Raw genomic sequence first — 15,101 nt, 5'->3', positions numbered from 1 at the left:
CCATCACTGGATCAATGAGCCCTATTTGCCACAATAACCCCTATCAACTAGCACACACACATCCCTTCCACATGATACATTTATAGCACTGTAGTCCCACTTTAACTGTTGTTGTTGTTGTTGTGTGGCTTCAAGTCATTTCCTACTTATAATGACCCTAAGGCAACCCTATCATTTCTTGGCCAGTTTCTTCAGAGGGAGTTGTTATTGCCATCCTCTGAGGCTGAGAGAGTGTGACTTGCCCAAGGTCACCCAGTGGGATTTCATGACTGAGCAGGGAATATTAGAATATTTGCATATACCCGATGAGATATCTTGAAGATGGCACCCAAGCTTAAATATGAAATTCATTTATGTTTCTTATACACCTTATACACACAGCCTGAAGATAGTTTTATACACAATATTTTTAATAATTTTGTGCATGAAAGAAAGTTTGTGTACACTGAACCATCAGAAAGTTGGTTCTCAGCCACCCGTGTGGACAATTTTGGATTTTGGAGTATTTCAGCTTTTGGAATTCCAGTTAAGGGAAACTCAAGCTGCCTGTACTGTCAAGCTCCTATGGGGCTGTTAATGGTAAGGCAAAGCAGATATTTCATTAAGTCCCATATATAGTTTTGTTTGCATTAAATATTCTCTAGCACATTCCTACTGTGTGCTTCTTACTGCCAACTAATGTCTCCTTTATGTCCTCCATTCTCTATCATTTCATGTTCCATCCATAAATTTCAAGTGTATTTATTTATTTGAGTTTTATAATAATTTATATACTGCCCTTTCACATACTGGTGTTGTGGCTACCAACTTCTAAAAACAAGACGTTTTGATGAAAAACGTTCATCAAAACTTAATATAACTGAAAACCAAAGTAAAAAGCAGACTCGCAGTAGTGGGTATTTCAAACATCAGAGTTGGCTGAAAATGTATGTCTGTGTGTAAGTGCCTTCTAGTTGCCTGTCAGCTTTTGATGACTCCATTAATTTTATAGGGTTTTCTTAGGCAAGGAATGCTTAGAGGTACTTTTGCCAGCTCTTTCCTCTGAAATATAGCCTACAGCATCTGATATTTGCTGGTGGTCTCCCATCTAAGTAATACCCAGAGCTGACCCTGCTTAGCTTCCATGCCAATGTTAATAAAAAGTCTGCCCATGAGAACATTTCTCCATGACAAGGCAGAAGCTATGAAAAGGGGCAGGAGGGGGAAATGAAGCTCCCTAGAAAAGAGTTTCACAGCTAGGATGAAGCCACAGAAAAGATGCCCTCAAAGATAGGTTTATGGGCTTGTGCTCCTGCAGAGATCAAACTATAATCCTATTGTATTCTCAGGAGTAAATGGCTTTGTGTTTGGTGGGACCTACTTCCAGGCAGAGTTTAGAAGTATTTTGTTAATGTTATGATCATTGCTTTTGAGATGATTCTATCCTGTCCTAAAAAATAATCCCTTTTATGCATTACATTATCTGGCAGATAGGGGAATTGGCATTAATTTACCTTATGGAGTGATTGAAGGTTTATGGTTTTATTTCCTTTCAGTTATTACATTTTTAAAACAAGTATCCTGCAAGCCAGGACTTGTTTCATCTGGTGGTGCTGAGCACTTCTTGTTGCCACAAGCCAGTCAATCGATGGTGTAGTGATAACATGACTGTTAGCCCTTTATTTGTGTGGCAATTTCTCACTATTTCTCACTATTTGACAGCCCCCATGTTTTAAAGTGACCTGATACAGTTTATTGTACAAAGCCTTGCCTATGAGGGCTATACATATTAGGGGCAAAGCCACTATTAAGAGAGGCAACAAGGTTTGCAGAGGACTTAGAAGTCACCTGGTAATTACAAAGTAAATTTGTGTGTGTGTGTTCAAGTTCCCTTATAACCTATGGAGACCCCATTAATTTTATAGTTTTGTTATACAAGGAAGACTTAGGGATGGTTTGCCTCTATGTTCTTTGGCAGTGTCACATCCAAGTACTAGGCAGGCTTGACTCTTCTCTGCTTCCAAGATCAGACAGGATCTGGTGCCTTCACTGTATTTGGTGTAAGTCCTTGTATTTCTTCTCCATATGTCTTTTATATTTCTTCTCACAGTTTTCCTTTCCTTTCAGATATCCTGCGAGAGTTCAACACTAACCTCACAGGTTATTCGACTGACATAGGTGGCCCAAGTGAGATGAATGCCTTTCTTAATCAAGCAGTTCCAGGAGCAAAGGCTGAGTATGTCTTTCTCCACACTCATTCATACACTGCTTCAATATGACTTACTGATGTTGGGGTCTAGAAAACATTTCCTAGGGAAAGGGGTAATCCCAAGGGTGTTACCAGATAACTACCGGAAGATTGTATTAGCCTCCAGCCATTATCTGCCCAATCCCACATAGCAAATATGAGAAAAAGTTTTCACAGGCCCTTTCACACTACACTATAGCAGTATATTTCACTTTAACTGTCATGGCTCTGTCTTATGGAATTCTGGCATTTGTAGTTTGGTGAGGTACTACATCTCTCTAACTGAGAATACTAATGCTCCTCCCTAAACCGCAAATCCAAGGATTCCATGGGATAGATACATCAGTGTGGTGTAGTAGAGTGTTGTACTATGGGGTTTATCACACAAAAACTGAAGTTTAAATTGGTAAAAACCCATTATTAACTCACAATTGTGCAAATGGTTTTCACACATAAAGTGCTGTTATCCCATGCAGAATCCAAGATTAACCCACACTTGTGCGGTTTTCACATGATGGGACCAAATGTACCTCCACCCAATATTGATTAAAGTGTGCACATCCCACAAAAGTGAGCAAATGCACAAAGGATTTTCAAACATAGACCATGACTTACTTGTCAGATTTGCACACAACGTCATGTGAAAACCATTCACGCATTTGCACCTAATATGCTGGATAATCATGGGTTCTTACTCGTTTAAACTTCCAGTCTTCCTCGTATGATAAACTCCTTATGACCCTGGAAATCAGGCTTTGAATATCTGCTCAACCATGAAACTCCACTGGGTGAACTTGTCACATTCTCTTAACCTCAGAGGGTGGCAATGGCAACCCCCCTCTGAAGAAACCTGCCAAGGAAACATGATAAGATCGTTTTAGGATTATCATAAGTCAGAAATAACTTGAAGTCACACAACAACAACAATAACAACAGCAGCAACAACACTTAAAGTGGGACCACAGTGCTATAACTGTGTCATGTGAAAGGACTGTGTGTGTGCTGGTTGATAATAGTTATTGTAGCAAATAGGGCTCATTAATCCAGTGCTGGGTTTGCCTAGCAGGTGGTAAGAACAGCTAAGCACATTGGGAACAAGTCCACATCTGGAAACACTTACAGTAATATCCTGAGAAAATAGATGACAATATAGAACAAGGATAGGCATCATGTAGATGTTGGACTTTAGCTCTCAACATTTCTCACTGTTGACTAAGATGGGTAAGCTTGATGAGGGATGAAATCCAACAACACTTTTCCCAGCTAAATACAGTGGTACCCCGGGATACGAAATGACCGCGTTACGAAATTTCCGGGATACGAAAAAATTAGATAGGAAAAAACTGTTCCGGGTTACGTTTTTTTTCCGGCTTACGAAAAAAATTTTGGTGCTTTTCGGCGCTTTTTCGCATGAAATCGCGGCTTTCCAGCGCTAGCGGCTATGGCTTTTTCGGGTTGCGAAATCTTTCGGGTTACGAACGGCGCCGCAGAACGAATTAAATTCGTAACCCGGGGTACCACTGTATAGGTGTGATTGGGTGGCCCTGCTGATTTTAATACCTTTTTTAACAATGCAGAATATACTGCCCTGTTAGCCAATGCTGACTTTGTCTTCACCTACCTACTCCTGAAATCTTTGACTATAGCTTGGGGTATTAGTATTTTAATTAATAAATAAATGCTAAATGAAAGAGTATACTAACACCTCAGTGTAAAGAAAATCACAGAACCGTTATTCAAATTCCACAGTCCTGGACTTATCAATAGATACATAATAGTCATAGGGAAGAATGGGTTTTTTTTCTGGCTCTAAGATCTTTTAGTTTAAGCCCAAGGAAAATGAAGTATCTCTTCAATATTCAAAATGAGGTATCTCTTCAATGCTACCTTGGGGCAAATCATCAGAAACGTATATAGCAAATGGACTGCATTTTTGTTCATTCATTACACTGTATACTGATTTATATGCAAAGCACCTAAACAGGTTACCCAAAGTTATTCAGGATCTTTTCTACCCTGCTGGTAAGAGATTGGATTCTTACTTTGTTTTCATCTGAGACATTAGATGTGGTTCGAACTGAAACTGAGTGTGCATGCATGCCTAGGGTATGAGTGGTGATATCAGTTTTCAAACTCCTGAAAAATTATTCAAATACCTTTATGTGCAAATCATTTTTGTTTATTTCAAAATGGTCCTTGTAGTATCTTCCAACACTATGATTCTATGTTTTAAAAAGCATCACAAATAGAAGGATCGCACAAAATGGACCTTCCCTGCCCAGTTCTTTAAAAAGCACCATTTGAGAAACAATAAATAAATATTGGTCCAATTTTACTACCTTTTACGGGTAATGAACACCCCCTCCATTTTACCATTAATATTAAAAGGTGTGGGCAGAGTATGTTATGTCCTTGTTACTCAAAAATTTAATATGCTATGAGTAACACTGCTATTCCTGTCACTTCCACAACTTGTCTCTGGAAACACTGAAAACTGCACAGCCATTTTATAAGTCAAGTTCTCTACTAATGGCATAGATGGATGGAATCTCTCATTCTATCTAGAGCTCACTCTAAAAGGAAATGAACCCTACACATTTTATGTCCTGCAGCTATTTCCCAGAAATATGAGAGGAATTTGTGATATTCCCAAAGTCTGTTCACTGTGAGCTAGCGCAGTGAGAGAAAGCTGGTGCTTCCCTCTCCCTCTGTCTCATTTGTTGCTTTTATGTACACAGATACTATGGTGATGTCCCTGAACTCTCAGAGACACACATATTAGAAGTCATTTCCATCACATTTCATTTGAGGCCTTATCTGTTAAGAGATAAAGTAAACGTGATATAGTCCCTGGATTTCCGTACAACCACCACAGGAAGGAATTATCTCACCTGATTTCCCTATTTATCTCTGATGATATGAAGCCATTTTTCTAAGAATGTAATTCAATAATACCCAAGGGAGCAACCTGCTGTTGTAGGAGCAGTGGAATGTATTTCATAAAAGAAACTTACGCTTACCTCAACTTCTGGGCATTCAGAAAAAGCCAGAAGTTTTTATTCCTCTTCTGTTTTCCATGGCTGCTGGTGGCACTTTCGTACAGTTGCTTTAGTCAGCTTCTATAGTGTCAAATTCAGGTAACTTTAGCATATGAGTTTCATGGCACCATTGTCACTTACTTCCTGGATTTCACTGGCAGTTTGAAAAGAAACTTCAGATAATTCAATTTTCTTTTCTATCTTTCTCATTTTTAAATTTTTCTCTAAAAGGCCCAACAGGAGCTATCATTTCTTCTACAACTTCTATATGTTTCAGAAAGCCGTTGAAGACAAAGAGAGGCACGCTGTTGAACTCTGCACTTTACGTTGAAAAAACAGCATGCTCTTGTTCAAATATTCAGAGTTAACATTTCCACTGGATTTGATCATGTGTGAGGGCCTTGGGGGCTCCACTGATGTTAGAAATGAGTCACTGAACACTATTTACCAATGATGAATCACTGCCTTACATCTTTTTTCATCACTATTTTCCCTACCCAGTTGCAAACAATGACAATATAGTTTAGATGGCCCTATAAAAAGATGGATCTCTAAGCCTAAATTGTATATTTGTCAATTGTCTACTGCATCCTTTCTCTATCTGAATCCTTTTAAATCTAAAACTAAAAACTAACTTCTAAATTGTCTAAATCTAAATTTAAAAACTTTTATAGTTGCAAATTATCTACCTTTTCAGTCTTCTTCTAACAAATCCCTTCAGATATGTTTAACTACAGCTCCTAGAGTCCTAGCCCTGGTGGCGCCGTGGTTAAACGCCTGTACTGCAGCCATTCACTCAAAACCACAAGGTTGCGAGTTCAAGACCAGCAAAAGGGCCCAAGCTCAACTCAGGCTTGCATCCTTCCGAGGTCACTAAAATGAGTACCCAGACTGTTGGGGGCAAATTAGCTTACTTGCTAATTAGCTTACTTGCTGTTCACCGCTATGATCTTTGGAATAGTGGTATATAAATAAAACAAATTAATTAATTATTAGACATTCCCACTGATCTTGTTGTAGGTCAACACATCAGGAGGGGAGCAGTTTAAGAAGACTTACTTCATAAGACTGGGAACTAACCTGTTTGGAATCACTGTTCTCTTTTACAGGTTGAGTTTCCTTTATCCAGAATTCTGAAATATTCCAAAATCAAATAGTTTTTTCCTGGGTGGCTGAAATAGTGATACCTTTCTGATGATTCAGTGTGCACAGACTTTTCATGCTTTCATGTTTCATACACAAAATTATTTAAAATATTATGTATAAAATTACCACCTTCAGGCATGTGTATAAGGTGTATACAAAATATAAATGAATTTTGTGTTTAGACTTGGGTTCCATCTCCAAGATATTTCATTATATATATAAAAACGGTCGCCCGACTCGGCGGGTAGACCGTTTTGCCACTAGAAGCAGCTGGAACTACAAGCCCCAGTGTGCACTGGGGCTTGCTCCGGCTCCCTATTGGTGCGCGGAGCGGATGGGGCGGTCCCATTGCTCCGCAACGCTCTGGGAGCCAGGCTCGCTGGTGCAGACATTATGCTTTGTGCCAACCCTACCAATTGTTTGCAAATAAAGTTGTGGCCTTACTTCCAACCTGTTGTATTGTGGTTATTTGACAGCAACATCTGAGGCAATGCAAATATTCCAGAATAAAAAAATCCAAAATTCAAAGTCCCAAGTGTTTTGAATAAGGGAGATTCGACCTTTTCGTAAAAGAGCACTATGCATTTCTAACTATACAGTTTTTTAAAAAAAAATATCAGTCTATAGATGTACATATGGACATGTTTTCTTGATTCACTGTTTGTCCACTTTTCCAGGGATCTACCAGACCAAGTGAAACATCTTGTGAAATTAATGAAAAATGACTTGGTAGGTTGGCATACTTTCAAGGAAGTTGTTTATTTGTCACCATATGAATAGTCACAGAATTTGCTTTTGTTATAGTTGGACAACCATGTGTTTATATGTCTGTATCAATAAGTCAGAAATTACATATATGTTCTTTTTTATTTCCTTTATTAGACAATTAAATTTGACACTGACTGGAAGGTCATAACTGTATTCATTGGAGTTCATGATCTGTGCAACTATTGCAAAGATGTGGTGAGTTACGGAAATGTTCTGGAAGAGCTCTTATACAAAACGAAGGCCAAGATGGAGCTTTGCAAGGAATTATTAAAGACTTTTCTTTGTGATTATAAAAAGACAAATGTCAAAAGTTGATGTGGCTAGTCTGAATTGCTTGGCTGGAGATTCTGCAACTTCTGCCCCACAGGAAAAATAGTTGTTCTTCCTAAAATATAGTGGGGTGGGGGGTGGGGGGTGGGGACAACATTTTAGATAGAGGTTGAAGAAAATAAGTTTTTCTTCTTCCCATGTCGCCTGGCCATGAAGCTGTGAGGCAGACATTGCCGTTCTTTGGGGCTACTCAACAATTTCAGAAGGCCTAGAAACATGTGAAAAAAATTGTCTAGACAAGCTTAACATTCCTCCAGTCTTTGTGTTGAAACTACTAAAACAAGAACATTCTAGAAATGGAGAATGTTATCAGAAGTACATGTATCAAAATAATTCTTGGAACAATGGAAGTTGTTATTCAATATTGTTATGAAAGAGCGTGATGCAACTCATTTGCTCAAATATTATGATAACAGACCTTCTTGTAAGATCCATTTCCTTGTAATGAAAGGGAATATGGGAAAATACAGTGTTTTTGCTTTTACTAATATTGTACAAAATTACATAGAGCATATTTTTTTAAAAAAAACATCTATTTCTGATCAACCATCACTCATCACATTTCCAAAGTGTGACAGCTGCATGCCAGTTTCTTCCAAATCCGGTTAAAAATAATCCACATCCTCTTACACTCCCCACTCACTTACACCTTCTTTGTCTTAATTAAGAAGCTAAGTTTCTATTTCTGTGTACCCCCATGAACTGAAGCCTGTGACATACCAAAGATCAGAGACATTTCTGCCTGTCAAGGTCTATTAGCTCAGATGACAGATTATGTGAAAACATAATCCTTTTTCAAGTAGTTATAAACTGCTTGCATCAACACACAGGAAAATAGTTATATTCCCATTCAGAATAATCAAGTCAGAAAAAAAACAGAATATGGAAAAGTTACTCTTTTGGGCTAAGACTCTCAGAATAGCCATTTTTGCTCAGATGTTCTGGGAGTTGTAATCCAGCAAAGTAATTTTCCAAGATCTCCTCATAATACCATGTATTCTTCTTATACAAAAACTCATGCCTGGTCTGTTTCTGATTTAGTAAAGTGTTTTTGTTGTTAACTGCCCTCAAGTCGACCTCAGTTCATGGTGACTCTGTGGATGAGCCATGTCCAAGACTCCTTCTCTTCCACTGCTCTGCTTAAGTTTTGCAGACTCATGCCCGTGACCTCGCTAATGGAGTCTAGCCATCTGGCATGCGGTCTTCCTCTCTTTCTGCTACCCTCAACCTTTCCCAGCATTATAGTCTTTTTTAATGAATCGTACTTCCATGTGTACTCCATGTTAAATTTCCCAATATGGGAATGAATGCAATATGTGCAGCAATTCTTTTCATGTTGTCTCTTGCAGAATCAGTAACTTCTTTCATTCTCCTGTTTTTATTAGAATCACTATTCAGCTGTAAACTTTTCAACTCATGTTCAAGAAGCGCTTGACCTTCTTCATGCAGAGGTAAGTTGGTAGCTGCTTCCAGAACATCTTTTCATTTTGCCTGTGATTAGGACATATTCAGACCATTGTTCAACAGCACAATTAGAACACGTTATTTACTGTATACCATTGATTTATTTTTAATTGTGATCACATTCCATCACATCTCTGGAGATATTGCATATTTTCAGCACTAAACCTTCATTTCACATATATCCTGGAAAAGATGTAGGGGCCTTACTGGCAGGGGATTTCTATGTGCTATAGTCCAAATAGTAATATTTCAAAGCTCTGATTATATGGTGAAAAAATGCAGTATTCCCTCACCTCCCCAAAATAAGTGCATATTGTTCTACTGCAAATCTACTTTTGCTAGATGGAGTATTCATGCCACAATGTCCTGTTAGATACTGTGTGGAGCACACAGCTAGCCCTTTCTCTTCCTCCTCCTGACCATTTCATGTTGTGACTCCTTTTTCATGTTCCACTTTTATGATGAGCCCATAAGAACTGTTCAACAGTGGCTGGTATAGACTTTTCATCTTTGGAGTTATTTAAACAGAGGTTGGATTACCATCTCTTAGTGCTCCTTTAGTTGTGTATTCCTCCATGATCAGGTACTTGCAGTCCCCTCCAGCTCTCTGGTTCTATGACTCTATGAGCTGATATTGCCTACAAATCAGCTGATTCATAGATTTGACCCTGTGAGGTTCTGCCATTTTTACCTCAAGACAAGATCTGGAAAAGATTCTTGTCAGCTCCAGATGAGAGCCAAACTACATCCTGCATGGAAATGCAGGAATTAGAACCCCAACGGTGGCTTCTTCTAATCAGAGATACTTCTGACCAAGGTTATTTTCAACAGGTAAGTAGGAGAGTGGAGGATGCATAACCCTTTCCCCCAATTAGCTTCATCCCCACTCCCTGCAAGTTTCTCAACCCTTATCTGAAGAAAACCTGGGAGTCTAGAGGTATTTTTATGAGAATAAACACTATGCCTGGAATATGATCTGGGTTGTAGTGGAAGTGATTGAGGGGAAGTTGAAAAGTGAATTTTAAAAAATATTAGAAAGGAAAGGATTCATTAGTATAAAAAAATTAGAAAGGAAAAGATTCTGGAGAGTGCAGTTTTCTGCACAGAAATACTAGCAAAGAGCAAGCTGTTTGCTAGTATTTCTGTGCAGAAAACTGCACCCTCCAGAAGTACCTCTAACAAGAAGTAATCATTTGAGTTTCACACTATATTTAAGGGTCATTTAGCCTACTATATTGGCCAACAAATGTACCTTGAGGCTCACTAGAACTAACAAAGCCTGCAGATGAATCTGGAGATGTCTTTGGAATAGCTGATAATGAGATAGTTTGCATGTCACATTTGGCTATCCAGTAGCCATGTCACATTCATTAGCTAAATAGGGGCTTGTGTGTTTTATCCATATTTCCACACAATGTGTATCAAGAGAAGCCCCTTTTAGCCACCAGTCTATCCAGTTTCCTCTTTGAAAGAATGCTCAGTTCATAATCTAGCCTTTTATATAACATTTTAAAAAGTAAACAATGCCTTTCTCTTTGCTTCCTTCAACACCACATCTTTGCAACAAGACTACCCATCTCCTCCATCTTTCCCCATCTGTAGCCTATTGCATGGGGAAATCTCACCCTGTAGTAGCTTGTGGGAATATTCTGCAAATGATAATTTATGCTTGGCATGCTTTTTCTGTGATTGAATAGATCATGGCGATCCACACATCTAGCGACAGTATGAAACTCTAAGAAGGGATGTTTTCAGCAACAAAAAAATATGACACTCTAAGCACATGTAACAGATGCAACACCAGGGGAGACCCATGCTTAAACAAGTCATGGAATATGATGGGGGAGAAGACTAGAGTATCATGACATCACTGATTATTGGCAGCTGCTATATCTAGTTAGTAACTGACACACTCAGTCACAAATTAATCAGATTTGACAGCTGCTTTGGAAGAGATAGAAAGTCTGTGCATCATATATTGCTAACTGAATTACTGGGGATTCTTCATTTTCTTAACAGGTGCCTAAGGCTTTGGTTAACTTGGTGGAGGTAATGGACATTTTCCCCCTGAGACAGTTGTTTCTGGATAGCAGGCTTCCATGCCCCACACATCAAGCAGAGTAAGACAACTTTGATCTGTTGTTGGGTCTTGCTATTAGGCAGAGTGGAATAGCTATCATAAGCAGAAGATGTTGAGATAAAGCAACAAAAGAGTGTCCTAGGCAAAGCTGTGTGTTTGACAATAGACAAACATGCCTTCAATGTGTCTGCTGCACTCAGGTCCAATGGAGGGCACTTGCCCCCTCCTTGATGTCAAGGTAAATGGAATCAGGTGCACATGTGTATGACTATTTTGCCCCTTACTTTAGGCACCAAAAGGTCTATTTTGTATCCAAGACATTCATTTATATGTAGACGATTTGGTATCCCATCACCTTTGTACTGGAAATTTTGTAAGGACCTTATAGCATTGTGTGGCAATGATTTCATCCCAGCATAAATGAAAGGAATTCAGGGGAAATGATGCCATGCCAATGCAGTGTCAGGCCAGCTGGCCCATGTGAATAATGTTGCACTTCTGCACCAAGTGTGACCTGGTGCATGTGGCTGCCATTGTGGCCAATCCATGGCTAGTTCCAGAGCATAATGCTCCTGACTGGCCCCGGACTTATGGCCAGTGCAGAAAAGGCCAGAGTATTTTTTTTATTATTACAGGTTGAGCATCTCTTGTCCAAAATGCTTGGGACCAGAAGTGTTTCGGCTTTTGGATTTTTTTTCAGATTTTTGAAATTCCTGTATTTGCACATATGCACATTATGAGATATCTTGAAGATGGGACCCAAGTCAAAACACAAAATTCATTTATGTTACATATGCACCTTATACACATAGACTGAAGGTAATTTTATACAGAATAGTTTTAATAATTTTGTGCATGAAACTGTCCTGTTCTGATGAATAGTCTGATGAGTCCAAGTCAAGCCCAGCCAAGCAAGCAATTGAAACAGTCCAAAAGGGAGATCCAAAAGTGTAGTCTGCAAACAGCAAAGTATTAGTCAATATGAATCAGAACACAAGACCACTAGGAAAGGTGGGTTGCAAGCAACAAGTTGCCTGAGGGAAATTCTGTAATTTAGGGTTGGTTGTCAGCATGTAATTATTCCCTGATTAATGAGCACCTGGCATTTAAACACTTTGACCTACACTGGGCCTCTCTTTGTCTCTGTTGGTCTACTAAAGTAGATATTATGAATTCTGTGTCTTGCTGTCCCAAACTGCCATACTTTCTTGTCTTTCTGTCTCACTGGCACAGCCCCATCTCAGTGGCAGTGCTCCCTGTCTCACTGGGAGGGCCCTCTGTCTCACTCTCTTGCTCTGCTGCCTCACTGTCTGAATCTGTGCCCTGTGGGTTCAGCACAGCAGAAACAAAGTTGTGCATACTGAACCATCAGAATACAAAAGTGTCACTATCTCAACTACCCATGTGGAGAATTTTGAATTTTAAAGTATTTAAGATTTTGCAATACTGCATGATAAGTTCACCTTCAGATTACCATAAATTGGAAATGACCTGAAGGTACACAACAAAAACAGTTGTTGTTGTTGTTGTATTCAAAGATATAGCCATGTTAGTATGTAGAATCATTATGTAGAGAGATTTTGTAGCAGTCTACTTCCTTATATGCATTTGGTGTAGTGGAAGCCAGGTACAGACATATATATGTCATTGGTCTGTGAGGATGTCAATTCAAATTACAAATCCTTTGTGTATGGAGATGAAGTTGCAGGTCCAATTTTAACTATGGTCGTTAGTGCACACAGACATAGGAAACTGGTCTTTGTGCATGGAGATGAACTGGCAGATCCAGTTTTGTAATAGGACAAGCCTGTGTTGTTGTTGTTGTTGTTTTCTCCCACCTTTTTCATTCCACACTTTTTTTACTACTATTAGTGGTTGTAATAATTGTTAGGAATAGAACATTATACAGTTACAGCAAAAAAAAATCCGTTGTATTCCTCACTAAGCATGTTTGTAGTTGTTTTCCTTCATGTCATTTCCAACTTATGGCAACACAAAGGCGAACCCTTCACTGGATTTTCTTGACAAGATTTGTTCAGAAAGTGTTTGCCATGGTCTTCCTCTGAAGCTGAGAGAGTGTGACTTAACCAAGACCACCCATGGTCTTCCAAGCCCTAGTCCAATGCTCAGACCACCCAGCAGTGAAAAAACTTTACACAGTCCTATTAGGAAGAGAAGCACATGAGTATCTGGTTGTGTTTTCTAATTTGGGGAACTTTGTGTATGCTTCCTTGATGTTTTTTCACTTGCCCCCCCCCCCTCACTTTGATTTCATATGTAGAGATCTCTGTAGCTGTGTTCTCCCCATTCAAGAGGGCTCCTCTGAAATGGTGATGATGAAGGAAGCAGTCAAAGCCTATCAGGTACATCAGCAAAGAATACTGCTTGTGTATTGCCTAAATTTATATCTGAATGCCTCCCCACATTACCATACACTATAAACAACAATGGTATACATTCCATAGCAGAATCCTATACACATTTCACAACTCTTTATAATCTATAAGATGTATATTATTTGTGCTTACCTGGTATGTAAGTTGGGAATGTCACAAAAATTGGCTTCTTGACAATCTTGGTTTTAATGTAGAAAAAGCAAGTTGCCAGCCCTCATGGTTGCAGAGAAAGATATAAAAAAAGAAAAGTACATAGGTTCCTTCATTGACTCTTCAGCAAACAAACATGAATTGAATTTTGAAATGACAACACAACTGAGAGCTACCTGTATTTATGTTTTATATGGTCTGGACGTGAGGAATCTGAATCCTGCACAAAACAAGAGGAAGATAAAGATGCAAACCCGTATCCTCCCCTTGCTTTTGGATCTACTCTGTACAACCTCTGTTGAGATTGCTGCCCTTCTTTCTTTACTATCTACTGCTCCATCATTGGAAAATAATTTTAAAAAATCTCAATTTTATGAAAATAAAATAGAGTAACAGACAGTTCTTTGTCATATCCATCTCATATGTTTTAATAAACAGCCTTGCATAGCCTTGATAACATGGTTGTAACATTTGTGACTCTGTGGCTGGAATAGTATTGGTGGGTTACACCAGCACAAATATGCTGGCATAAACAGTGGTGGAAGGAGGAAAAGGGTTCTGAGTACAACTGTGAAGAAAGTTGGAGAAATAGAATGCTCAGAGCTGGAACATTTTCACTGCCTTCTCCTTGTACTGCATAACCCTGGAAAAAGTGCAGTGCATTATTATAATGTGCCAACAGGATTCTAGCCTTTGCTTTGTTACAGAAAAGTATTTATTATTACAGTCCATAGACCCATCAATACAAACAGACAAAAATTGTACACTGTCAGATAGGATACAATTGGACATTCCATAAACACAATAAAATTGACATAGTCAGTAAAAATCTTTTAGATACTCTAGCCAGTTTTAGGAGTTTTCTTCTCTCTTATCATAATTTGCAAGGAGAAGAACTTCACAACTGACATCTATCCTATAATAGATCTTAATAGAGGAGACATCAACTTCTTGTAACCTTGGTTATAAATATGCAAGATAATAAAATATGTGTTTCAACCTCCTGCTAACCACATGGGCAAAATCTTGAAAAGAACCCAGTGTACCTATCATCCAGCAATTCTGAAGGGAAAGCATTATATGTGGGCTTAGTAAATAATATGTGGTATTAGGAACAGTCAATTTCTCTATGAAGAAAAAATATCCCACATAATGGATATACAAAGCACCAGGTGAGCATGAAGAAAGGGAGCGAACCTGAAGATTACAAGAGGCAATATCCCAGAGTCTCTGTTTAACTAATTTGAATACCGTATCATACAGTTTCTCTTGTCAAGAAACAGGAAAACAGTTTTACAAGTATTGTTAACACTTTAGCCCTTGGACACCAAAATAGGATATGTTTTGTTTTTCTTCAACAGAGTAGCCTACAAAAACTGGTGTGGAATGGCAGGTATGACACACAAGAGGACTTTACAGTCATATTACAGCCTTTCCTCCAGACCATTGAATTGCCTCTTCTACAGGTACGTGTACGTCCTGCATTTAATAAGGATGTTTAC

At 38.8% G+C, this 15,101-nt stretch overlaps 1 protein-coding gene across 1 annotated transcript in view; it reads left to right on the top strand.

Moving 5' to 3' along the window:
• PLB1 (phospholipase B1) overlaps window positions 1–15,101 on the top strand; it is a 160,715-nt gene that overhangs the window by 92,363 nt on the left and 53,251 nt on the right. Inside the window, 7 exon segments of the mRNA XM_042438249.1 lie at window positions 2,107–2,215; window positions 7,089–7,140; window positions 7,294–7,374; window positions 8,895–8,960; window positions 10,993–11,093; window positions 13,335–13,416; window positions 14,961–15,065. Of these exon segments, the coding sequence (XP_042294183.1) occupies window positions 2,107–2,215; window positions 7,089–7,140; window positions 7,294–7,374; window positions 8,895–8,960; window positions 10,993–11,093; window positions 13,335–13,416; window positions 14,961–15,065 (596 nt within the window).

The sequence above is a fragment of the Sceloporus undulatus genome, chromosome 1 (assembly GCF_019175285.1).
Source record: "Sceloporus undulatus isolate JIND9_A2432 ecotype Alabama chromosome 1, SceUnd_v1.1, whole genome shotgun sequence".
Taxonomy (NCBI): Eukaryota; Metazoa; Chordata; class Lepidosauria; order Squamata; family Phrynosomatidae; genus Sceloporus; species Sceloporus undulatus.
The sequence above is the reverse complement of the archived record's forward strand: the minus strand, read 5'-3'. Positions and strand labels throughout refer to the sequence as shown.